We start from the raw sequence: 27,874 nt of genomic DNA, 5'->3' as shown, positions 1-27,874 counted from the left end.
CAAATGGAGGGGACACACTTGGGTGGGAGGGGGGAGAGGGAGGAGGGAGGGAGGTTTCGGTGATGGGACATAATAATCAACTACATTGTATATTGACAAAATAAAAATTCAAAAAAAAAAAAAAAAAGGCCTCTGTGATAAAATGGGAAATCAATTAGGCTTTCTTCACTGCAGAGGCTTTAAATGGCAAATGTGCATTGGGAGTCTCCGTGAGGCAGAGAGAATATACAGCATTTCCCAAACTTAAAAAAAATAAATAAATAAAAAATAAAAGACAATTACAGTACTATCCTTGTATCCTCACAGGTTTGTCGTGGAGATCAGATGAACTAATGTTCATAAAATTGCTTTGAAAATTAAAATATTATAGAAAATATTAGGTAATTATTGGATGATAAAGATGGATAGGCAAGATGAGAACAAATTATAGAGAGGTTGGAGTGCTAGAGACAGCTTGAGCTTGATCCCATTAACAGTAGAGAGGCATATATGTTCTTTTAGATGATGGCGAGATGAAAAGATTAACCTGACAAGTGGCATACAAGAGAGACGGGGGAAGGAGGCAATTAAGGACAAGTAGGAGAATTAATGGGCTCTTGCTTTTAACCTGGAAATGGGGACATGAGATCTTACACTAAAATGACAACAGTGAAAATGGAGAGAAAGAAATGAAACTAAAACATTCCCAAAGAATATCAATGGTCTGTGAAAGAAACTGGAAGTGGAAGGTAAGGAAGAGAGAGGAGTCACAAGTGATTCCCAGAGGTCAGACTTTAATTATAAGAAGGGTGGTACTGTTTACAGAAATGTGTTCCTCTCTCAAGTGGAGGAATTCATGCATGAACCTTTGTATAGACCCCAGCTGTTATCTCCTGGCTCACTTGGAGTTTAGAGCTCCCTAAGGAAGAAAGAAATACGGTAAATCTATCTGGGCCCTGAGGGAAAGGGAACATGTGTTTCCGAGTGAGGTGAGAATTCCACTCCTTTGAAGCCATTAATACCTTCACAAACTGTAACACTTTTGCTTCTTTCAGGCAGCAGAAGCAGTAAAATTGCCTAGCCATTATACTAGCCAAAATCTTCTTCCAGTCCTTGCTGCCTGTAGCCCATCTGCATCTTCTCACTCACATCTTTCCTAGCCATGTCTAGTTGTTTTCAGGGGCGAAATGCTGTCTGTATCAGCAGTTAGAGCCAAAGCTCATAGAGGCTGAAACCACAAACATGTTTCCTATGGCTTATGAATCATTCTTTTTCTTTTGGTAATAGCATGTAATGTTGCTCCATTGTTAGTAGCAGCCTGTGAGAAACGGAATAAAAAGGCATTCAATTTTTGTTTTTCATCAGTATTCTAAAATGCTGAGATAGGTGGGAAGAGAGGTAGCAGAGGAAGGGACAATAAACTTTTCCCCCACTCTTTGAACTTAACATAGCAAAGGTTATGTATTAAAGGCCTTGATCCTATCTAGCCTGTTTGTTTTTTTTTTTAATTCAAGGTCTGAGTTTTATTTTCAGTACACTGATTGGAATCAAAGAGAGTCAGAAGGGAGTGTCATAAATAGAAACCAGGGTTTGTTCAGCTTGAATACTAAACACAAACTATTTCTAGACAGCATAAAACTGCAGCTGTGTGACTTAAGCAGAATCAAAACTCATACCCTGTGGAGGAAGATGTACAGGAAGCAGTCTGGGCCTAGAAGATGTGCCCAAAGTCAAATAGGTTTGGTTGAAGGCTAGGGAAGTTAGGGAAAGTGTAGGAAAATTGTCCATAGCCTCCATTGTTATCTGTTCAGGAGAGTGAAAGGACAGCAGAACTAAAATCCTTCTGCTAATTTCAAGACTCCCAAAGATGCATAGAAACACAGTAGAGACTTTTATTTACAAAATTGCTCAAACGTGGTCAGCTTTGAATTAAGAAGACATTTCTCTGTGCAACTGGTGAATTCCCTAAGGATAGATTTCTCTGGTTCCTGTTCATTATGTAGCTCATTGCTCCTAATAACCACCAGACCTACAGATATAGTTTCTGTAGCATAGTTCAGCATAGTTTCTGGCCCAACCTTCCTTTCTCTTTGAACCCTATCTTTTTTCGTCAAGTACAGACGATTGTCAATGCAGAAGGACTTTTAAAAATTCATGTTCATGGCTGATTTTTGGCTGTGATTTAATGAGGTTCCAAGAAAAGGAATAATATAGGAAGGCTGAATTACTTCAGGGGTTCCTGTGCCATTTTTTATCATCTGTGTTGCTAAGAAATAGACATAGATGAAACTTATAAACAGCAATGAACAAGTATGCTTTTGGTCATCTAATTAAAAGTGTAATATTGTGAAAATATATATGTCTTCATCCCTGTCTCCTGACATATAACTCCTAAAATCCTTAGCATCTCCAAAGTGCTGTACTTTCTTACACTAATGAGTTAACTCGTGGCTGGCAGGCCCTAGGTAGCTTCAGGATGGTGGCTGGTCACAGGAAAAACCAACATGGGATTTTCAGTCCCGTCGGGGCTGAAGGTTTAGTTGATCACCATTAGCAAGTGATTTAATCAATCATGTCTACATAATGAAGCCTCCCTAAAAACCCAAGAGCACAGGTTTTGGGGAGCTTCCGGATAGGTGAACACATGGAGGTTCCTAGAGGGTGGTGCACTTGGGGAGGCCATGGAAGCTCTGCGTCCCTTCTCCCATACCTTGCCCTATTCATCTCTTCATCTGTATCCCTTGTAATATCCTTTATAATAAACTGGTAGATGTAAGTATATGTTTTCCTGAGTTCTGTGAGCTGCTCAAGAAAACTAATCAAACCCAAGGAGGGGGTTGTGGGAACCCTGATTTGTAGCTGGTTGGTCAGAGGTTCCAGAGGCCTGGATTACAGAAGTCAGAAGTCTATCTGCTGTGTTGATTGTTGCTGAGTAAGAGGATAGAGAAAAACACTCATTTTGTGTTTTTTTATATATACAGATTGGTGTCAGAAGTGGGGAAAAAACACACAAACTGTATTTTCCTCTGCTCTCTCACAGCACAATCATCAGCACAGAAGACTGACTTTCATGTCCAAATATGTGGGGATTTCTCCCCACTGGCAAGCAAGACATTCTCCAGCAGACATTAGCATTTAATTCTGACAAAATCTACCTGGAGATAGAGTTAGATCCCGCAGGATAAGGGCTTACTCCCCAAGAGTACCCCCCACTTTAGATGCCAGTCGCAAATCCAGGCCAATAGCACAGGTGTGGGGGAGGGGATACAGAGTTTCCTTGGCCTCCTGGGGGACACCACCTTCTAGGAATCGCCATGTGTTCAGCTATTCAGAAGCTCCCCAAACCCTGTGCTCTTGGGTTTTTATGGAAGCCTCATTATGTAGGCAATGATTGAAGCATGTACAGCCATGTAGAAATGTGATTGGACAAAAAGGTATGATCTAACACTAACAAACCCAGCAAGGCCTGTCTTCAGATTCTTGTTGGCCTCTCTGTACAGCATTCATTCCCCCCAGTTATGGGCTGTTAACCCTTCTGGAATGTGGGGGTCTTATGACCTACAATAAGATAAAGTAAGTCAGAGAATTTCTTTATGGCCAGCTCCAAGACAGAAAGGTGAGGGAAGGTTAGAACAAGCCAGGAATTGTGAATGAAAACCAAAATATACATATCATAATATCACAAAAAAAGTATGGAGATTTCCTAAATGGAAATTCAGAAACTTGTAGCTTCATTTCCCAGGGCCAAAGATGATGTGCTCTAACTGGCTTACTACATGTCCTAACAGTCCAGCTGTTTGGATAACCTGGCATGCAACAGCTGAAATGGGCAGGAAATGGGTACTGACAGCACAGTTGGATTCATCTTGCAGGTAGTTTTCTGAACCTCCAAGCACACTGGAACTGTCTGGAAGAGCCATTATTGGTAAAACAGTATGTGTACTTTTGATAGTGACCATGGTCTGTGTGATTATTCATAGTACTTTATCTGTATTTTTCTTGTGGCACTTACTACTTTCTATCATGCTTATGGTTAGTTATGATAAAATCTAATTCCTGCTACACTTTTGTTTATCCAGGTATCTTCTCCACTTTCTCTAATCAGGATTAATTTCTCCTCTTTGTGTTACCCTTGGTTCTTTAAGCCAGTCTCAGCCTCACATAAACCACATACCTGCCATCCTATAAAAGCAAATTGTAATCACTGGCAAATATTCTATCCAACTTGTTTGTTTCCAACCTGTTTGCACTCTGTCTTCCAATCACTTGGCAAGTACACAACTAAGTTTTTCTCATTATGCCTCGAAGAGTTTTGTGTGATTCCCTGCATGTTTTGCATTTCGTGCAGGCTTATGTCATGTTTTGTATTATATCTTCATATGCCTTTTATATCCACAAGAGCCCAGGAGAAATAGGTAGCTTCTATAGTAATTAGCCCCATAGTTACCAGGAAGAGACACAAGGCAGAAGAATCCTACCTGAAATACCAACCTTAACTAAAAGATATGGAAATTTGAGGGGATTTTTCTAGTGATCTTTAGAGAATGCAGCATTTTTGATCAGAAGAAAGTTCATCTCTGTGTGTACAAAATTTGTATTTGTAGTTAAGGAGTCCTCTGCAATATTATAACTTCTCAAAAAGTGTGCAGAATCTCTAGATAGATTGGAGGAGATATTTATAAAAGAAAAACAAGAAGTTTAGTATCTGATATGATTGAAGAAAAATTAAACCTAAAGTAAAGGAGAAAAGAGGAGTGTTAATATGGAGAAAGAAGATAACAAGGCTTTTGTGGGTTTTTCTTCATAGAGGTAAATCTGTCCTTGCTGAGAAAGAAATAGTACCATTTGGTCATAGAACATTTATTAGGCATTGTAAAGGAATGCCTTACTCAAAAAGCACAGATATTTTAAGAGGGGTAGCAACTTCACTGTCAATGTTAAGGAAACATGGAGAAAATTTACCCACCTGAAAATGTGAATTTTCAGACTGTCTAGACAAAGAAAGAACATGAATGATGTATGTGTTCCTACATACCACAAAATTAGTACCAAGTAAAGATATAGTAGTGATGTTGGACTTTATCTAGATGTCTTCTGAAACTTTTATTCAACTAAAATAGCCCATTTTGATAAGTGCTTTCATGCTAGTAAGTTCTCCCAGAGAATGGGGGAAGAAAATAGGGCAGCTACTATTCTGGCATTAATTTTAATTGACAGTGAGGAATTGGTTGGGAGAGTGGAAGTGAAAGAGTCCAAGTAGATGAGGGAAAAAAAAAAAAAAAACATGGTAAACTGTTTTAATATACACAGATAGTTTCTGCTTCTCCCTCAGAGAAGATTATACTTCCCTGCCCCATTGACATGAGCATAATCATGTAACTTGCACAGGCCAAAGAATTGTGAGCAGAAATGACATATGTACGTTACTTCTGGACAAATACTTTTAGCACATAGTCTTCCATGCTCTTTTTTCCATCGGCCACAATACCTTAGAAAGAAGCCGTTCCATCAGCTTCTGGCCAGCATGGACATGTAGCATACGTTTTTTTTAAAAAAGCCAATTCATTGTTGTAAACTAGTGGTTTTCAGTCAGGGATGATTATGTCCCCCTCCTCTGTCCCCAAGAGGACATTTGGCAATGTCCAAATACATTTTGGTTGTCACAGCTAGGGGAGTGCAACTGGCATGTAGTGGATAGAAGCCAGTTATGCTGCTAAATATCCCACAATGCACAGTTCAGGCCCTCACAACAAAGAAGTATCTGGCCGAAAATGTTAATATTGCTGAGATTGAGAAACCTTGCTGTAAGCTTCTGGGGTTGGTTATGACTACAACATAACCTAGCCTATCCTGACTAGTACAGAAACTATCACCTTCATTTTATAATGGCCAGTGCAGAAATAGTGAGGCATAACCAATTTGGTACCCTGGAAATTAGGAAGGCAAGTTTAGAAGAAAAAAAAATAGGTATCATACCATAGCATAAAATTTTGAAGGTGACTCAAAAGGTTCAGAATCTTCCAGTTCCACAACTATTACTGTCAGTTGCAAATATTCTAGATAAATAAAAGCCAGACAAAAAGGTCTAAAGCCAATTTGGTTACACAGTGAATTCTTTAGTGAACTCAAGTATTAAAAGAAAGGTTTATAGTCAAAGATAAATGAGTCTCTTGTAGTTCTCTAAAAATAGCATTTAAAAAAACTAAGATCCAAAATTAACATAATTTAGACCTGCAAAAAGTGCTAATAAGGGCCGGCCCGGTGGCGCACTTGGTAGTGCGGCGCTTGGGAGCGTGGCGGCGCTCCCGCCAAGGGTTCAGATCCCATATAGAGACCGGTCTGCTCACTGGTTGAGCACGGTGCAGGCGCGACACCGAGGGTTGCGATCCCGTTGCCGGTCGCGGTACGGGCGCAACACTGAGGGTTGCAATCCCGTTACTGGTCATGAAAAAAGACAAAAAGGAAAAAAAAAAGTGCTAATAAGATCCAGAGATTTTTTTTTGTTTTAGGGTATTAGCCGCAAAATCAACATAGAAATGGATCTCTTGTTTGATCTTTATGAACTCCATACATAAAGAAGCAGAGCAACTCTACGAGGGTTGCCTCATTCCATTATCACAAGCTGTTAGCCTCATCTGGACTGCCTACTTTCTATTCTTCCATATCTGTTCTCCATCATCTTTTTAAGACAATAGACATTTTTAGTGCTGGCTCTTAAGCTTTGCATGTACTTAAGGCATAAGAAGAAATTACTACCCACACTGTTGCATGGAATCGCCCCTACTTGGAAATCTTGGAAATGATAGATTTTGAATATACCTATTCCTTCTTTTTTTTTTTTTTTTCCTTTTTGTCTTTTTTCGTGACCGGTAACGGGATCACAACCCTCGGTGTCGCGCCCGTACCGCAACCGGCAACGGGATCACAACCCTCGGTGTTGCGCCCGCACCGCGCTCAGCCAGTGAGCGGACCGGTCTCTATATGGGATCCGAACCCTTGGCGGGAGCGCCGCACTCAACTGAGTGCGCCACCGGGCCGGCCCGACCTATTCCTTCTTACTAGTCAGAGCTAAACAAGGATCGAATGCTCTAAACAAGGGGTACAGGTTCCTAGTCTTTAAGTATTTTCAAGCAAAGGCAAGAGAGCCATTTGGTTGACTATTCTGTTCCAACCCTGATCGTCTATAATTCTAAATTAAAAGTCTGTATTGATGGTAAAAACAAATTTATCACGATGTGTCTCTCAACTGCTACCATATCTTAGCCATGTCTCAAAGTAAGATACTGTGAAATAAAGATCCCAGTCCTTCTGTGGCCGTAAAAATTCCCTTTGAACCTTCTCTCTCAGTATAGAAGAGTCCTGATTAGAATCCAACTATATTAACTGTGTAGTCCATGAGAATTTCTTCATCTCATTAGGAGGATTCTCTAATCTACCTGTCGAAAGCTGTTGGTTGGATTTTATTACCTGTTACCACATCTGAGTCACCAAATGCACATTCTGAAATACCTCACTGTTCATTGTAGGTCCCCCAAGTTCATAGCAGCATTACTGCCTAGATGTGGTCAATAGCAATGGTAGTTGTTTGTATACTTACTCCTCACCAGTTTATTGAGTGGCAGGAAATTTAGTAAAAGTGGAAACCATTAGTTAATCTATGTTCTCACTTTGGTACAGCCTAGTGATGAGAATCATACCTAATGTTTTCTCTTTAATGATAGTAATGAAGATGAGGTTTACAGCATTTGGGACACATTCTCAAATTGTTATATTCTTTGTTAAGCTCAATTATTTGTAAAGTATATCTCAATTAAAACTTATGAAATCAAAACTGGGGGTAGCTTAATGGTAAAGTGAGGCAAAATTTAAGAAAAGGTTTTATAATATAATGTGACATTTTTAAAGATTAAAGTGTGTTTGATGGATTCCTAGTTTTGGTATTTGTTGTACTAAGTCTTAGTTCTGTGCCTTCAGACTCTTGGGCTTAAAAATGTCAACCTACCCCCCCAAAATAATGGACAAGTCACAAAATAATACAGGTAGCAAATAAACATTCTAAAAATTAAATATTACTAGTAATTGAAGAAATACAAATTAAAATATCAGGCTACCATTTTTCCCTATTAAGATTTTTTTGGTGTTTTCTCTTACAAAAGTGTAACACTTCTTTACTCTAGAAAATAAGAAATACAAATAAGAGAATAGATGAAAACAGTTTTTAAAAATCCATAATCCCATCACAGTGGTGATACAATAAACATCTCATTATGTAGATGTCAGTATTATTTCTATCCATGTCTAAAATTTTTCTAATAGTCTCCTATTAATGTACCCCTGAATTTCTTGTCATTATAAATAATGTTATAATAATCCTCTACATTAATCTTTTTTTGTATCTTTGATTACGTTGTTAGGACTAATTCTCAGCTATTGCTGAGTCAAAGCATATTGCATTTTTAAAGCTTTTAATACCTGTTGCCAAATTGCTAACCAGAAGTGGTGTATCAAGTGCAAGAGAGTATTGGTTTATTCTTTCTCTTGTCTATATTGTTGACATTGTTTTCTTATCTTCAGCATTTTGGTAACTCCAAAATGGTATCTTTTTTAAATTTGTACTTCTTTGATTAATAATCAGAACTTATTTTATATGTCCTAACAAAATACTACAAATTATAGAAAACTCTACATTATCACAGTATTTATAAAACAAACAAAAATGCACACATCTAAATGTTCAACAAAATGAAAGTGATTAAATAAATTATGTTAATTCTAAATAATAAACTATGTAGCTATTAAAACAAATGTGTGAAATATTTTTACTGGCATAGGAAAAATATATTTTTCCTAAAACAATTAAAATGGTAAGTTTTTATGTATAATTTGATCTCTAACATTACTCTTTTTAAACATAGAAGAAGAAAAAAAAACTGAAAAGTAATATGCCAAAATGTAATTGCTTCTTTCTTTTTTTTGGTTGCTGGCTGGTATGGGGATGGAATCCTGGGCCCTTGATGTTAGGAGCGCTATGCTCTAACCAACTGAGCTAACTGTCCAGCCCCAAAATGTAATTGCTTTTGTCTGGTGATAGGTGATTTTTGATATTTCATAAGTTTCAATATCACATTTTTATAATTAATGTTTATGCCACATTAGTAAAGATAACACATTTTTATTAAGTACACTACAGAAATGGTACAGTAGGAAACTGTTCACCTCCAATTTGTGTAGCATGTATTATAAAGGTAATATTAAACATTTGATGTTGAAACAGGGAGCATGAATAGATAAATAAGATTCTGGTAAGCAGTTAAATAGCCAGTTGTCAAAATGTTAAAAGCTCCACTTGCTTGATAAGCTGTTGGTAGAATCACCTGAAAATGTAATGCCATTTATGATTTTTTTTTTTTTTTTTTTTCCCTTTTTAGGTTGCTGCTGTTGATCTTCTGGTTCCTGGAGTTGGGGAACTCTTTGGTGGGAGCCTCAGAGAGGAACGGTACCATTTCTTAGAGGAGCGCCTGGCCAGGTATTGGTCAGACAGAAATTGGAGATGAGGCACTCAAAGGTGGTCATGGCAGAGTAGCAGAGAAAAGCAAATGGGCCTTGGCACCTGACAAACCTGGACCTCAGATTTTATGTGACCTTGAGCAAGTTATTAATTAACCTCTCTGAGCTTCCCTGTCTTTAAGACTGGAACTGTTATATGAAACAAGCCCATGAAGATATTTGCCCACTGTTTGTACATTTCTCTTCCTATGGAAAATAGCTTTCTAAAAAGTTAATAATAAAAAGAGGAAGGGAGATTTCCCTCTCAAAGTTTGTCCTACATTTTTCTCTTATCTGTATTAAATTTTATTTGCTGTCAATTATGATTGGCAGACTCTTAACAGTGATATAAAGACAGACTCTGAACCAGGGAAAGGATAAAGGTGGACAAAGAAAACTACTAAAAATATCTGCTAAGCTAGCATTTAGAATAAGCAGATTTGTCCTCCTCAGGTTCTCTACTATATAAGGGTCTTGATTTAGTTATTTGAATAACTTTATTTTAACTTACTTTTTGAGACCTGGGAAATGAATCCATAAAACATAGAAAATGTTTTGGATATGGGAAGTAGAGAATCATATTTCTAATAGACCTACCACTCCTGTATGTGCATGATCTGCCAACAAACTATAATGACTTCCTAAACTAACCAAAGTTGTAAACCTCTGTTTCCCATGATTTCAACTTTTGCTGTGCCAGACTTTAAAAAAGAAGAGACATTCTCATGTCTGTATGCTTAATCCTTCTCTCCAGATAATACCAGTTTTCGTGGTAACCTGGGAAAGTCATAATTATTTGAAAATATCCTGTTAAATTAGCCATTTGTAAAGCCTTCTTTTCCTAATGGAGAAATGTTTAAATAGTTGACAACTTTTCCATGATCCCAACCTATAAATTTCTTGGATGACATAGTTTTGTAATCCCAGTCATCTGAACTGCCCTATTGGTTTAGGATCCAGAAGAAAGGGGATAAATAGGTTCTGGGAAGACGTTTTATCAGTTACACTACTAGCTCCTTTCTATACAATTATGTTATAAAGTCCTGGGAAAGCTGTGGAATTGAAGTGAGTGAGGGTCAGACTCTTCAGATGGAAAGAATCTGAGGATTTTCTGAGTTTTTTTAAAAGCACAATAAAAATCACACATGCCAAGAAACCTCATCTGTTGAAAGATTAATTGGTCTGTTTTCTTTGCTTGCTTCCTTCCTCCAGGAAACTTTTTCTCATAACATTATATGTTTACCTAGTATCTGATAATATCCAAATTTATCTTTCCTAAATAAATGGATATATGTATTTCCCTATCTCAGGGATCTTTCTGTAGCTACTCTTCATGTTTTCTGTATTTTTGTGTATTTGAATTTTTTCTTAGTCTTGATTCCTTCAGATATACTGTGGTCCCAAACACTTTTTTTAAAGGGCTGAGATTAATTTTAATGAACACTAAGAGCTTAAAATTTTAACATTTCTCAAATTAAACAAGAACCACTTCACAACCATATTATGAAGACAGCCTCACAGCCTCAGAATCTGTTATTGTTTTAATGTTATAGAATGAAAGTTGTATCTGTGTGTTCCTTGTCTATATGTGCCTCTCAACAACCTTAACTAGAAATAATAATGCTTTCTTACATCACAGGACAATAAACTCATCTCAGATGAATCCCTTTTGGGCTCTGGATCATATTTTCTTTCTATAGCATTTATTGTCTGTATCACTTATTTGATGATACCTTGGGCTATTTGTTAACTTACTATCAAGTTTTAGCTCCTTAACTATATTACATGTTATTTGAGAGTACAGGATTTATCGTGTACTTCTTTATAAGGAACTCTGCACACAATCCAGAATAAATGTTTGGTGGTTAATGTGTTTATCTTATTGCCATTCCCTAAAAGAATTTTGTTATTTTCCTTTTACAGATCAGGACTTAGAGAAGTCTACCAATGGTAAGAATGTGGCCCCTAGCGGTTCTTATTCTAGCTGCTTGTCTGAGTGTTACATAGAAGAGTTTTTACTTCTGTTCACAAGACCCTATGGAAGAGTGTTAAGAACAGTGAATAGGGGACTCAGAAGATTACTTATAACCCTTTGGGTCCTTGAAAAATAGTAATAATGATGAATATCATTTATTTATTACTTATTGTGAGTCAGATAACTGTATTAAAAGTTTCATATATATATTACTTCATGTAATCATCACAACACCCTGTGAGTTACGTACTATTATTATCCCCTTTTTAATTACCCCTCTAGGCCTGAGGCCTAGAAATATTAACTAACTTCATCAAGATCACAGTTAGAAGCATGAAGCTGGGACTTGATCTCTCTGAATCAAAAATCTTTGCTCTTAACCCTTATGCTTCAGATTCTCTATGTGTGAAATTGGGACTTGAGCTAAGTGATTCCTAAGATTCCACAAACTTTAGAAATTTGAGCTGCTTAGGGAAGACCGGCTGTCCTTACTCATATGTTCACTTCCCAAAAGTTATTCTGATTTTCTTTCTGCAAACCCCTTTCTTCAAGTACTTTTCAATATATACAAATTATTCATTATACTTCTGTAATAGTACTCCTTCAGGACCTTGGTATAATATCAACAATATTATTAATACTTTTGGTGTCCTCAGAAGGAGGAAGGGGAAAGTTACACACTTGCCTTTTGGTAATGAAGAAGATAAGTTTCAGTGACGTAAAAAAGCTGAAATTGGGTTTAGATAATGGCCCTTGAATGCCTTATATTTACTAGTGTTGATCTTAGGCTTAATCTCTCAGAGTCTTGGATTTCTAGGCTATAAAATGGAATAATAATATCTACTTCACAGGTTATTGTAAGGGTAAAATGAAACAATATAGGTTAAATATCTATAAGGGTACTTCAGAAAATTCATGGAAGTATTTTGTTATCTTTTAATTCTGTTTTTCCCGAACTTTTTCAAGTACCCTCATACATAGAGTAGAAGCTCAGTATATGCTAGTTTCCTACCCCTTCTCCTTTCTTTGTTCTGAGTCTTGCTATTAGGTAGGTAAGCCTAATTGAGCAAGCTTATGTATTTTATCTCAGATTCTTTCTGTCAGTGAGATAATACTCATAGTGTGTAAGAAGTAGCCTTAATAAAGACCTAAATACAAATTTTAATTATTGGTTAAGTAAGTTTAGACTTTTCTGGTCTTTATTGATCTTTTCTGTATTATTCTTTTCCCAGTTAAAGTTTTCAAGCTTGTAAGATTTCTGAATATGAATACTTGTTATTTGAATTTGCTTCCTTTTATTTGGCAATCATAGTATATTCAAGGTAAAAAGGACCTTAGAAATTTTCACCTCTGTGATCTCTGCTAGTGTTCCACCATGCTGTGGGTGGAATATGAGTTCCTAGATGTCTAAGGATTTACTCACTTCTCATTTCTACATGCCATATACAAATAAAATCTGTAACTAGTTCCACGAATTTTGTAGCATCTCTTCTATAATCTGGCTACCCTAGAATCAATTTAACAGCAAACAAATACATACACAATTAGAAAACTTTTTCCTTAGTAGTGGATTTTTTCCATCTATCAAAGCAAAGGCAAGAGAAACGCTACAAAGTGAATTCTATTGCTGAATTCAGTTTGTTGATGTTCATCCCAATGTTTGATCAATACATAAGTTTAGCCCCATTAAGACTATTGCTGGGCATCCGTCAGCCAGCTCCACTCCTGCAGTTGTTTGTGACAGGTGGTTTGGTGTGCCCTTCATCTCATTTTATCACTAAATCAAATGACTTATGAACTCAAAGTTAATTCAGCTACCAAACATCTTAATTATTTAAAACTATGTTCCTTCCATTATTTCTTATAGTTCTCACTAACCTGAAGTTTTACACTGGCTACCCCTGTGAGATTGGTCTCTCAACTGGTTGCAATTCATCTAGTTGCAACTCATCTTTTATTTTAGAAAGATAAGTCCTTAATTTTAACTTCCTAAAATATCACTACAAGTATTCATTATTATTAACAGTGGGGAATAGGTGATAGACTATCTTTATGCTTGAGGAGCCAAATGGCTACCAGCTATGGCACTTAAGTCTTATTGTGGAATTGATTTTATCAGTCATTCAAGAAGCTATAAACCTGTTTTAATCAATTCTATATAACTTAAGAATTTCCCCACCAAATGACATAATAAAAATATTTATAGAGTCTTCCTTTTCCTCTTCTCTTCCTAAAATAACTTTATCCCATGCTGGTATATTGGAATCTCACTTTCAATCATGGCTGCGGTCATAAGTGGGAACAGAATGTGAGTGCATGGCCTTCAGAGGCTGTCTAGCCTGCCAGAAAAATTGACTCTGGGCATCTTCACTAAGCGTGAAGCAGAGAATTGGAAGTTTCTCCTCACTCCAGCACTCAAGCATGTATTTTTGTGCCTTCAAATAATAAGTTTTCATGTAGTAAGCACCTCCCTGGAGATAAAAGGTTGAGTGAAACACAGTTCCTGCCCCTGATGTAGCTTACAGTCTAATCCAGGGAATATCTTTTTGTAAGGTATCAGGCAAAACTCTTCACTCTCGTGTGTTGAACAATATGATTTTGGTAAGGAAAAAAAAGCATTAACATACCAAGAAATAGAAGAGGAATGTATTTTCAAGAAAATTAATAAAGCTATTAGAAATTTCTCTATAGCTTTATGAGGCAAGTTTCTTTACATAATTGTGTAGATAACTTAGAAAAGAAAAAGGACCAAGTGACCAAAATCCACAACTACGTGACAGGTTCTACAGCTGCTTGGGTAACCTTGGATAGATAGATCACTGTAATTTCTCAATTTCCATCATCTATCTGTGGAGGGGAAAAACTGGTCTACCACAATGATGTGGGCAATAACAAATGATTGCAAGATGCTTTTGAAACAAAAAATTCTATCATAACATCTGATCTCATACAGCATTTATAGATGATGATTCTCTGTTTTTAAAAAACAGGTATCTAGACCTTCGTCGATTTGGATCTGTGCCACATGGAGGTTTTGGGATGGGATTTGAACGCTACCTGCAGTGCATCTTGGGAGTTGACAATATCAAAGATGTCATCCCTTTCCCAAGGTTTACTCATTCATGTCTTTTATAGCTGGAAGATCGGTTAAGGAAAAGCACCCATGGGAGAGGCACTACACATGAATATGCATATGGGAGAATGCAAGTTTGAATTTTTAAAATGCAGATTTCAATATGTAATTGTTGTGCCATAAGATATAATGTGTGAAAAATAGAACTGATTATGATTTTCTTAGAAAGTCAAGGGTATTTGATGGAAGGATGAACCAACTGCCCCAAGAAGTACTTATAGCAAGTGGACTCTCAAATCTATTACCTCGATTAAGAAAGGAAGAAATGGAACTAAATGGTCTCAAAGGTCCTTTCAAATTCTACGACAAGATGAGATAGTATATTTTACTCTGTCTTTAATCATTAGATCACTTCCCTATATAACTTTTGAGAAACAACTTATAGCTAAAAATAAAATGTTGGATCTTTTCTCCCTTGCCATTTAACCTGTAATAAATGCCCGTCTTATTCTTAGTACTTTACTAAGCATTGCAGAAGAAAATATTCCTTTTTACGGTCTTAATTGATTTAATGAAGTTGCTATTCTGAATTAAAATCTTTCATTGGACTGAGTGAAAAAAATCACATTTAATAACTTGATCTGTAATTATAAAAGCTAATGAAATCTTGTATTAATTATTTAAGCTCTCTAATCACTGTTGTGTTATGATTAGTTTAAATAAGATGTTTATAACATCTCTAATAATCAATAAAATAGATTAATTGATACCTAGTAAAAAAGTTCTATTTTTAAATTTCATTTGGTCCTTTCCTAGTAAAATTTGGAACAAAGGTATTTTCAGTCCAAAATGAGAATGGAAATATGGCTAAGCCTAAAGGATGAGTAATTCTAGTGTCAAAAAGTAGCATGGGGCCCTGAGTTCCTTCTTTCTCGACAAGGTGGCCACGTTGCAGTACCAGCAAGTACTCTTCCTGCTGCTCCAGCCACAGTCATGCCAGAGGCCCCAGCTTCAACCCAAGCTCCAGCTGTGCCTCTGGCCTCATCCTCAGATCTGGTAGCAGTAGTGGCTGTCACCGTGGCCCCAGTCCAGATTCCAGCCTCAGCGCAAGCCCCAGCGCAGACCCCAGGACCCTCACTGCCTCGTCCTGCTCTCCCAGGGTTCTTCCCCAGCAGCCGTGTGGTCAGGCTGCACCTGGTCATTTTGGCCTCCATCACAGACAGCTACAAGTGACACAACGATGGCACTGCCCAAGTTATTTGGACTCTGCTGGGAACTGTTGACAAGCACTCAGTGGAGTTCACCAGTTGTTTTTCAGTACCACACAACAAGTCAGAAGATGAGTGGGTGTTGACAGGGAATTTGCTGAGAACATGTATGAATTGCAAAAAAAAGTCTCTCCAAATCAGTTCATCCTGGGCTAGTACGCTACAGGTCATGACATCATAGAGCACTCTGTGCTGATCCATGAGTACTATAGCTGGAAGGCCCCCAACCCCATTCACCTCACTGTGAACACGAGTCTCCAGAATGGCTGCAGGAGCATCAAGGCCTATGTAAGCACTTTAGTGGGTTTCCCTAGGAGGACCATGGGAAGGATGTTCACATCCCTGACAGTGAAATGTGCATATTATGACACTGAACACGTAGGAGTTGACTTGATCATGATCTCAACGAGGTGATTGGACTCTCAGGTGACTTGCAGCAAGTAGGAGGGGCATCATCGCTCTTATCCAGCATGCCCTGAGCACAGTGTTACAGTATACAGAGGATGTACTGTCTGGAAAGGTGTCAGCTCACAATATTTTGGGCCACTTTTTGATGATCCTAATTAACCAAGTATCCAAAATAGCTTCTGAGGACTTTGAGACCATGCTCAACAGCAACATCAGTGACCTTCTGATGGAAACATACCTGGCCGATCTCAGATAGTCAGAGATTGCCCTCCATGAGAAACTTGTAAACCTATGACCGGGCCCCAAGCAGTTCTCCTGCCAGTCTGGGTCTCAGCCCCAGGACTCAGTGAAAGAGAAGTGGTTTCTTTGTGGTCTTGAGTCACACTGAGTCAGTCAACTGCTTGTGACTCTAAGTAAATATAGCCTACCTTTTGTAAGTGGCAGAAAAAAAATAAAAAGCATGGTCTGCTAAAGTGAGAAGTGCATTGATTTGGGAGTTTTGAGACCTGACAGGTCTAGCACTTTGGACAAGCCAATGATCTGAAGCATCATTTCCCTCACAGAATTGATATAATAATTACATGAAAGACTGTGAGTGTGTGTATTTAAAACTGAAATGCTACAAAAAACTTTTTTAAAATTATTTGTTTTAGTCTTTGTTGAGTTATATGTATATGTGCATATATATGTATGTATCAAATAATTGTAAAAGGTATACATGCCTGAATAATCAATTCTCTAAGTCTCATTAGATGGCCATCTCTTAGATTATTTTCTAATGAGTTTGTATATGTAGTTTATTTTAGCCTAATTTAAAATTAAATAGCTGAAAAGAAATGAAACTCCAGAACCTTACAGTTAGAAGATAACTGAGAGGCCGTCAAGGTTATCCTTCTCCCTAATGCAGAGATTCTATCTACCTGGGCACTTTTCCTGCCTCTTCTCGATAAAGAGCTTAATATCCTACAAAATTGCTCATTTCTTTTCTGAATCTTTCTAATTGGTATCTTTTGCTGAGCTAAAATCTCAGCTAAGATATAGTTCCCTGGAACCTTATTCCCTTGGGCTTAGATACCAAGTTTGGGACAGGATAAAAGGTAAAATTGGGGCTTCCATAAGGCTTGCCTCACCATAATTAAAGAGAGGAGCTAAATGACCCTGCCTTCATGGAATTTACAATCTTTTGGAGAAGATACATATAGGTAAATAAATGTATTATTTCAAAATATGTGATATAAAGTTACATAAAGAACAAGTCAAGCATAGATAAGCTTGCTAGAGAAGGCATCTCTGAAAAAATATTTAACATTAAACCTGGAAGATAAAGTACAGAAACCATTTAAAACATTTGCAACATCAGCCACTATTGATTTGGCATAAGTTTTACATGATAGCATATTAATTTTATAGAACAAGAGTCACAGACATTCACAGACCCAGACCCTGGAGGCACTGTAGTTTCCAAGACTCTCAGGAATCATGCCTTCCATGATTTTTGAGGAACCAAATAGATTGTATTGTTAACATTATGGGGGGCATCAAAAATAACAGTGATATAAAGAATGCTGGGGCCGGCCCGGTGGCGCACTGCGATAGTGCGCCGCTTGGGAAGCGCGGCGGCGCTCCCGCCGAGGGTTCGGATCCCACATATAGACCGGTTCCCGCTCACTGGCTGAGCGAGGCGCGGGAGCAGCACCGAGGGTTGCGATCCCGTTGCCGGTCCCGGTCCGGTACGGGGGTGACACTGAGGGTTGCGATCCGTTGCAGGACATGGAAAAAGACAAAAACAAACAAAAAAAAAAAAAAGAATGCTGAGTTAGGGCCGAGCCCGTAGTGCACTCGGGAGAGTGTGGCGCTGGGAGCGCAGTAGCGCTCCCGCCGCGGGTTCGGATCCTGTATAGGATGACCGGTTCGCTCACAGCGCCCACTGGCTGGGCGGGGTGTGGCTGGTCTCAAAAAGGACAAAAAAAAGGTCCGGCCCGGTGGCGCACTGCTACAGTGCGCCACTTGGGAGCGCGGCGGCGCTCCTGCCGAGGGTTCGGATCCCACATACAGACCGGCCGCTCGCTGGCTGAGCGAGGTGCGGGTGCAACACCAAGGGTTGCGATGCCGTTGCCGGTCCCGGTCCGGTACAGGCGCGACACTGAGGGTTGCGATCCGTTGCCGGTCACAAAAAAAGACAAAAAAAAAAAGGGAAAAAAAGGACAAAAAAAAGGTCCGGCCCGGTGGCGCACTGCTACAGTGCGCCACTTGGGAGCGCGGCGGCGCTCCTGCCGAGGGTTCGGATCCCACATACAGACCGGCCGCTCGCTGGCTGAGCGAGGTGCGGGTGCAACACCAAGGGTTGCGATGCCGTTGCCGGTCCCGGTCCGGTACAGGCGCGACACTGAGGGTTGCGATCCGTTGCCGGTCACAAAAAAAGACAAAAAAAAAAAGGGAAAAAAAGGACAAAAAAAAAAAAAAGAATGCTGAGTTAGAGAAATACCAGTTTCTGGTCCCAGGACCATACTTAATTTAGCTGTGGAACATTAGGCAAGTAAAATAATCTTTATAGCCTCCAGTTATTTCATTTTCAGAACTACCATTTTGAAGTAGATAAGCTTAAAGGATCCTTATATCAATCTTCTGTGAATCTGCTGGATATTGTCACTAATAGTAATTTATAGTCTAACCTTTAGACCCCCCCATTGATCCCTATTTTAGTACATACTAGGTCTCCAAAAATGTGTAATGAAGTCAGATCACTACAAGTTGAACAATAGAGTTAAGTGTGTTCAACTTACATGTATGTGGGGTAGGGAAAAGTCTTTCTCAAGGAATCTAATGTATTGTTTCTGGCCTTTGTTATAGCCTTCAACAGTATATTTCCAAAACTTTATACTTATTTATTCATTCCTTTGCTTGACAGTTGATCACACAATGAGCATCTGGTTGAGGCCAAACACTCTCTGCCTATAGCAAGCCTACTCATTTCCATCTTTTGTTTAATACTTCTCTTTTACCAATAATTGAACAAAAACACTGATTCAGACAAAGGTGATGAAAATGCCAAAACTAAACTGTTGCTTGCAGGCAACTGTAGAAAACCTAAAATGTCCATTCATCAGCTGATATATGACTATCGAAATTCTACATATAAATAGTATTATCTAATTCTATGTATAATGAATAAAATAATTTAATAGTTGAATATTTTATATACTATAATAATAGCCTTACAGTGTTCAATTTGTGAGTTAAAAGGTGATTTGACAGTGTGTTAGTTTTTTTACTTAAGTAGCCACTTTCCATGGGGGAAAAATCAGATTCTGTTTTCCCAAGATTTCCAAACATCATTTCAAAATAGTAACCGCAGCAACCCAAGTAAGCATATACTCTAAAACTTAGAATGTTTTTTCCATCAATTCCCATTCTCATTTCAAATTTTGAGGTAGGTGGAGAAAAATAGTTATTTTCCATCTGGCTGTCCTCTTGCCTGGGGGAAGTTGTGCTGTCATGTTTTTTGGTCTGACAAGAACTTAATTGTGCGAGTGATCGAGTCCAGATCTAGACATAACTCTCCCACCCTCTAACCCAGTCCAGAGACTCTTTAACTGTCACAGAACAGCAGAGGAACTGTTTGACCTTTTGTCCCTCTCAGGATCTGCCAGAAGCCTCCCTCTACAATGTTATATATTCATATTCTCTATAAATTGAATCTAGACATTCAAGCATGACTGAACAGGCATTGAAGATGCAGTTGGGGAGATGGATTAAGTCTACCTATCTTTAAATCTCTTGCTTTGGATAATTATAAATGAAAGATGCTTATTTGGATTGGATTACTATTTACTCATATATTTATTTTAGTAAGTGGTGAGGCAAGAACTTAAAAATGCAGAGCTGAAAGACAGATTGGCCTGGATTGAAGTGATAAGAAATGTGTGGGGTGTTTTGGCTTCTGATCAATATTTGTATTTAGTCTGAAATCTAAAATATGTATAATAAAAAGAAAACAGGTGAGAGTAATTTCTTATTGTAATTTCTTCCCAGTGTACACTCCAAATTAAAAGATATAAATTACATTAACTAAAGAGCAGAAAGCAACCTTACTCACCCTGTACTGAAATGATTCAGTAGGACTTCCATAAAGACAGCATCTTGTGGTCAACATCCTTCCAGGGACCTGGACATTCTACTGTTGCCAGGAGCCCTAGATTGCCCTCTGATCAGCTAAGGCACCAATTAGCTTTTGTGCATAGTTTGGTTTGGAGTCCAGTGAATTTGCAGACACTATTAGCACACTGGGTAGTTTCTGGAGTGTGTTGGTAAAGGTGCTGCCAGGAGTTTAAGTGGTTCTTAAGCTGTCATTCAGGCAGTTAATCATTGAATTAACATAGCTCATGACTCTATAGTAACTTTCTGCTACACCTTTACTATTCATCATTGTTTTTAATAATATGACTATCAATTGGACATTACAGTTTATAATTTTTTTTTACATACGTTATTTCCTTAGTTCACGAGACAATATATTGTGGACCTTGTCACTTTGTATCTTACTGGGCTTGACATTCATTTAGTTTAATTCATTTAGTTTATTTGAAATTCATTTAGTTCATTATAAAGTTTGGAAGTTCCTGTGACGGGCCATGGAGCACTTGGGAGAGTGTGGCGCTGGGAGCGCAGCAGCGCTCCCTCCGCGGGTTCATATCCTATACAGGGACGGCCAGTGCACTCGTTGGCTGAGCACGGTTCGGCCGGTCTCAAAAAGGACAAAAATAAATAAATAAAGTTTGGAAGTTCCTAATACTGAGAGAGACTAAGGCTAAAAGTAAAGTTCTCTGCCCTCAGTCTCCAGAGTAACTAAAAACAGAACTTTCTCATAACCAAAGAATCTTGCATCTTAAGCCCCAGAGTTTACTGGACGTGTTGCAAAACACACACCTTGGCCTTTAATTTCCTGGTTCTGCACAGAGAGAAGGGACTTAAGAATGTGAAGAGAGATGATGATTGAGCTCAAAAACATTCTAATAAAGAGAAACGTTGAAAATGGGATAAAGGGTCCCAGACCCAGTAATGTACTTAAGCTCATTATGCCTCAATTTTTTTTACCTCAACATTTTTTATGTGTTTATACTCATATGTATTTACCCTGCCTTCCTCTTAGGATCATCTTAGAGTATACATGGAAAAATAGATGAAAGAACTTTGATGGGAATTGTTAATATCCTCCCCAAAGTGATAGAACTTTGGTATTTCAAGATAATACTCTGAGAATGGAAACTTAGTGGGCCTGTCTAGCAAAGGTTTATTACGCTGCAAGTATACACATACACAGCTAAAAGTGTATTTTGCAGAATCTGAGCCATTTGCAATTGTGACTCTTTGACTCATAACCTTTCTCTGCACACTGGTTCAACAAGAATTGCTGGTTTGCTGTTTTCCTAGGATCCTAGTTTTGAAAAATTTTACATCCCTTCCCCTGTGTATGATGTATAAACTACCCCCTCTGTATTTTCTCCAATTCCTAGTAATTTGCCCACTGTCCCTTCAGTGAATAGGAACTTACTACGTTATCAGAGAACGTCTATCGTTGGAGAGCTCTGGTTGTTAGAAACTTCTACCTGATAGTAACAAAACCTGCCTCTCTGTAGCATGCAAATGTAATAAATTAGAAACACAGCAGCACTTTTTCTTCTCTCCAGGCTTCTCTAGTATAGAACCTCTGTAGCTGTTCAGTTGGACACTGTGCCCAGTTCAGCACTTCCCCTGAAGTGCTGCAGCCCTCTAGGTTATTCATCAAGCAGTGTATCCTTAAAATGGGCCTTTCTATTGGTAAATGAAAACTTCCTTCCCCTGTTCACTCAGCTGCTACCAAAGTATCCTGTGATACCAATCTTAATATAAGAAGAGCTTTAAAGTCTCCATTGCCTGTCTGCCTTACAGCCTGTAGTAGTTGTTCCACTTCCTGTATACATAATACTGCTAAATTAGTTTCAGAGTGTTCAGGACAATAACAATCCCCTACATTTTGGGATTGCAGAAATGGGCTTGGGTCGTATACAGACAGCATGAGGTATTGCTAAAGAACAGTATGTTCTTTCACTGAAGATTTCCACTAATATACGCATTTTCTTTGCAGTACCCCAGAAGGCAGGAGCTGATTCCTGTACAGTTAAGAATATAGTTGGCCAATGATCTCTTTAAATGTAATTTCCATCTGCCACATTCCTCATTACAGGTTTGTGCACGAGGAAACTGTTGGGTCAGATTTCTGCCAGAAAATGTGCTGAGTGTTTGGAGTCTTGGAAGGTATTAGATGCAGAAAGAGAAGACCCTGGTTTAAGTCTCACATTCCACTTAGTAGCTGAGGAAACTTGAGTAAGTTATTTAATCTCTGAGTCTGTATACCCATCTGCGAAATAAGGATAATGCCTATCTTATAGTGTTGTGAGAAGCAATGATGATTTTTATTTGAAAGGGTTTCATAAACTGAAAAGCCCTGCACAAATGTCAGATCTCCTAAGGCAAATCTTTCCAAAACTGGGGAAAAAAATCCATATGAACTAAGATATTTATTCATGTTGAATGAAATATTTTACAACCATTAAAATTAAGAGGAACTAGGGCCGGCCCAGTGGCGCACTCGGGTGAGTGCGGCGCTGGGAGCACAGCGACGCTCCCGTCGCGGGTTCGGATCCTATATAGGAATGGCTGGTGCGCTCACTGGCTGAGCGCAGTGCGGGCGACACCAAGCCAAGGGTTGCGATTCCCTTACCGGTCACGAAAAAGACAAAAAAAAAAAAAAGAGGAACTGTGCTGAATAAACTTAAACAATTTAAAATTACAAGTTTGCAGTTATAACAATGTAAAAGCTATGTACATAGACTAGAAGAATATGCAAAAAATAAAGTCAGTTGTTACAGGGCAGTGGAATTGGGTGGCTTTTTCTTTAGTGTCTCTTAAGCGTGTTCAATTCAGTTCAATAAGCTCTTATTGAGCACTCACTATGCCAAGCCCGATTGCTAGATTCTGTGGATACAAAGATAAATAGGACATGCTCCTTCACCGTAAGGACTTCCCTTTCATACACTCTTTGTCAAATTTTATTGTGTGTAAAAAATCACTGAGAAGCTCATTAAAAATTCAGATTACCCTGCTCCCACCCTAGAAGGTCTGATTCAAGAGGTCTGGGATGGAACAGCCCACAATTTGCATTTTTTAAACGTCACCCCGAGTAATTCTGACGTAGACAATTTAATTCTGCACTGAGAAAACTTCAGTGAGTTTTGTTATATTTTTACAGTAAAGGATGGGTAATAATTATACAAATCTTCTGCTCATTGAAGAAGATACTGTGATTGTTCTCTGCACTCTTTAATTGATTTTTATGCCTCTATCAAAGATGGGAAAGCCAGCCTACAGACAGTTACCCCATGTAGGGTAGAATCTATCACACCTCTCAACCTTTATCTCTGTTCCTCTTTTCTGTCACCTCTCCCTTGTTTTCTTCTCTCTATACATGTGTTTCTCTCCCATCTGATTCCCCCTGTGTCTAGTAATATATCAACATCCAGGTGCTTCCCCTTCCTTTCTCCACCCAACCCCCCAACCGGATAACGTCAATTTTGTTGAAAATAACAACTTATATCTAGTTTACTAAGTATTAACGTGTGCTTGTTTCTGTTTCTCAAAAACTGGGACTAGGTTGTTTGTTGATGAACTATCTAAAAAAAATCCTGGTGGAAACTTTTTGTCTTTGTGTTTCACTGTTGCTATTTAGTTCTTGATTGATTTTTTTTTTTTCCTGGTGGGTTAGCAAGCCTCAGTAGAAATTTTTTAAAGTCCTCTACTCAGATTCCTGTCCTGCCTATTAGAGTTGGGGTGCACCCTGACTCAGCACTGCATGTCTCCACATGCCTGTGTATGGGATTGGGTGGCTTTTTCAGCCTACACACCTGTCGCCTCTTAGTCACCACGAATCAAAATTTTAACAGCTCTAATCTCACTGTCTGAGGCTTTGAGGCTTTATTTCAAGAGTGGTGACGCTCCAAAATGCAGCTAGGATTTCTACATTTTCACGTTAGTGTCTATGTTACTTGTACTTCAGGTAACCAAGGGTTGCACAGTGGCTTCCAGACTCCCTCCTTTAGTATGCTACCTGAGCACCTTATGCAAATACTGGTTGTCTTACTTTGCTGTATGTCTTCTCTGCAAGAGTATGAGCTCCACGACAGCAGAGATAAGAGCACATTCGTCTTTACATTTGCAGTTCCTTGGAGAGTGTCTGGCACATAGTGAGCACTCATTAAAAACCACTTGAATTGAGGTGAACAAAAAAGGGAGGAGTGGTATGTCCATCAGACAGAAGGGAAGTGTTCCTTTTAAATAATTCCAAAAACTGGCTGTTCCCTCTATATGTGTGAAATATTTTTATAAATTTTTAAACTAGCTCTTTCAGCACAAATCCAAGTCTGGAGCCATCCTCTGGACATAGGCCAAAAGGCGGGAATTAAAAGTAATAATGACTTCAGCTAGTAATCTGTCTTTATGATCTCTGCTACTGAAGGTGATTTCTAAGAGCATCTCTCCTGGCATTACTTCTGGAATACAATGACTTAGTAGACTTCTCGGGAACAATCTCTATACTGTTCATCAATGTATCCCCAGCACCTAGCCATGTGCCTTGCGTACCGTAAGTGCTCAGTAAATATTGTTGAATGAATCTATTCAATTGAGGAAAGAAATTCAGAAGCAAGTCCCAGATGAATTTAGTTGAAGTTGTTTAAATTTTAACAGTTAATAGTTTTCCCCATTTTGGTCTCTAAATCCATAAATTTCATGCCTCCAAATTGAAGCAGCTACTACTTATATCATATAATTCAACAAATGTTAACTGATGCTTATTCTGTGTCTGTCTCTTTGGGCTAGCCAAAAACAAGTTAAAACCTAAGCCCATACAGTTTCAGTCCTCATATAGTCAGTTGATAATTTCCCTGCTCCCACAATCTTTTGAACATTCCACTATTATAACATTTCCCACACACTACCGTAGATATCTGCCTACCTATTTCTCTCCCCAGAAGGACCCTGAAATTCTTGAGAACCTGGTCATATTCACTTCCATATTCCTATGCTGAACTTGAGGTATAGTAGGTTCTCAGAGAATCCTTACTGAGAATTGAATAAAACATACATAAATAATTATTCATAAGTAACATATGTATTTGAATATATTTTGCATTTGAATAGAAAATATGTTTTTGTAAGTGTTTTCAAAGTTTCAATTGATATATCCTGGGTATGTACTAAAAGAACAAGATTGGTTTTAATGTCACTGTTAAACACCTGTCAAGGTGTCTACTTAGTTATCAAACCTATCCTTGCTGATTGGACTAGACCACTCCATTTTCTCTTGAGAAATTGGAGTTGAGAACACTAAAAAGTCTAGACTGGTTGTTTGAACCAGGAACATATAAACTTAGAAGCTGTAAGCAACCATGTACCTTAAGAGTAACAGAAAGCAGTCTACAGAGAGAGAAATGAAGGCAAAGTGTTCAGAGATGATAAACCATATGGCATGAAAGAGATACAAACACACACAAACTGGCCACCTAGTTTTTGCCATGTTTACTCCCTGGTTGCTACCCTTACTGAGGCCAGATTATTCAACTTTTTCTTGGGTTCCATGGAATATACCTCACTTTTTTACCAATAAATTCTCCATTTGAGCTTGAGTGAGTTTGAAATGGTTTCTGCTTTTGCAACTAACGACAAATTAATACACTATCCAACTCATAGAAAGAATTCTCATTACCATTTTTTTAAGTCCCATTACCATTTTTTTAAGTCTCATTACCTTTTAGTTACACTAACCGATGATCCCAAAATATATGTTAATCAGAAAGTTATTTAGATGGGTAATTCCTGATAAAATAAGATGAAATAGGAGGGTAAGTGGCTTCTTTGCTTTCCAAGTTTCTTAATATCCTGTCATAGAAGACAGAAAGCAAATGAATGGAGGCCTATTTACAGAGGGGATTGGACACATATCAGGCCTTTTTGGAACTACACAATTAGAAGGTTTTGAAGAACTGACACATTTGGCAGCTTCCTAAAATGTCTATTTTTGTGGATTCTGCTTTCCAGAACTGTATTAAGAACAACCTTTATCATAGGCCTTAGCTGTGTTTCATACTAGCCAAAACCAAAAACTGGAAGAGACTAAAATGTGTGCAGGGTTTTGTGTGCCACAGTCTTTCAAACCTGGTATGCCACAGTGTGGATTTAGTGCTCATTTAAGATGATCATTTTGAAAAGATGCATGGAAAATAGAGGGAAACTGTGGACTGTTAAAGTCATCATTATTTGGTTCAGGAAAATTTCAGAGGAAAATCTTGGGGCTTTTTCCTAGAATGTTGTGAAAATATTAAATTATAATGATTGCTGCCAACATATTTCTAACCACTCTAGGAAAACAAAACAACAACAACAAAGTTTTCTGCTCTTATTCTAAGTCGACACCGGACCTTGGAGATGCTTGCTTGTAATTTGACTGCAACTACTTTCCTTTTTTAGTTAATTGTGTTAAATGTGCCTCATAATTTCTAATCCCAGTGGAGCTGTCATTTAGAAGGGGGCTGAGGGGAAGCTGTTTTAATTCTGGCTTTTGTTTCAGCCACTAAATGTAATGCCACATGATTGTTGACCCAACAGTAATCCAGTTAAAAAAGTCTTCGGAGTTACTACATCATCAAAATTAACCCTGATTACATCAAATTATGTTGAAATCGACCACAGCTGTTTGCCCTGTTGAGGCAACTGCTTGAGAGCTCATCTATAAGATGCATCTGGGTGTCAGGAAGATACATTTTGGGTTTTCTTATTTGCTTGTTTCTCAACACAAATGAAGGAGGGAAACAGCCTGTTTTTTCTAGCCTACTTGGTAGGAGTTGAAAACTCATTCTCCAGTAGTAAGTCATCTTAATTCCCATAGAGAAGAGAACCTTAGACCTTTTGTTTCAGTTTTCTATAAGAAGAATTCGAATTTGTTGAGTATTGCTCTTGTCAGAAAAAAGAAGTGGAACAGACTAGAGAGCAGGTTGGTGAGATTTTTCTCTGGTGGGCTGTATGCAGTAGTGTGCTAGAGCTGGCTCATGAGAGTAGATTGTTCAATTGTGAAGAACTTTGAAAGCTGTTTTAACATTATTAAAATTAAATTATAGGGCTGACCCCGTGGCGCACTCAGGAGAGTGCGGCGCTGGGAGCGCAGTGGCGCTACGGCCGCGGGTTCGGATCCTATATAGGGATGGCCAGTGCGCTCACTGGCTGAGCGCAGTGCAGACAACACCAAGCCAAGGGTTGCGATCCCCTTACTGGTCACAAAAAAAAAAAAAAAAAAAAAAAAATTAAATTAAATTATAATAAAACTAGAAAATAAGTATTGGAGAAAATGTAGAGAGACGAGAGCCCTCATACATTGCTGGTGGGAATGTAAAATGGTGTAGCCACTGTGGAAAACAGTACAGTAGTTCCTTAAAAAGTTAAGACAGAGTCACCATATGACTCAGCAGTTCTACTCCCAGGTGTATATACCTAAGAGAACTGAAAACATATGTTCACACAAAAACTTGTACACAGATG

The 27,874-nt window shown here is 38.3% G+C and overlaps 1 protein-coding gene and 1 pseudogene across 4 annotated transcripts in view; both read left to right on the top strand.

The window, feature by feature from the left end:
* Window positions 1–15,354, top strand: part of NARS2 (asparaginyl-tRNA synthetase 2, mitochondrial (putative)) — a 140,246-nt gene extending 124,892 nt beyond the window's left edge. For all 4 annotated transcript variants that reach the window (XM_008566129.1, XM_008566118.1, XM_008566123.1 and 1 more), the window contains 3 exons: window positions 9,408–9,505; window positions 11,449–11,475; window positions 14,491–15,354. In XM_008566129.1, the coding sequence (XP_008564351.1) occupies window positions 9,408–9,505; window positions 11,449–11,475; window positions 14,491–14,635 (270 nt within the window). In that variant the 3' untranslated portion in view covers window positions 14,636–15,354. The remainder of the gene's footprint in view (window positions 1–9,407; window positions 9,506–11,448; window positions 11,476–14,490) is intronic.
* A 212-nt stretch (window positions 15,355–15,566) lies between these two features.
* LOC103585275 lies at window positions 15,567–16,544 on the top strand (annotated as a pseudogene).
* The last annotated feature ends 11,330 nt before the right edge of the window (window positions 16,545–27,874 follow it).

This window comes from Galeopterus variegatus, unplaced genomic scaffold (genome assembly GCF_000696425.1).
Source record: "Galeopterus variegatus unplaced genomic scaffold, G_variegatus-3.0.2 Scaffold15, whole genome shotgun sequence".
NCBI lineage: Eukaryota > Metazoa > Chordata > Mammalia > Dermoptera > Cynocephalidae > Galeopterus > Galeopterus variegatus.
Note: the sequence above shows the minus strand (reverse complement) of the source record. Positions and strands in the feature narration are given on the sequence as shown.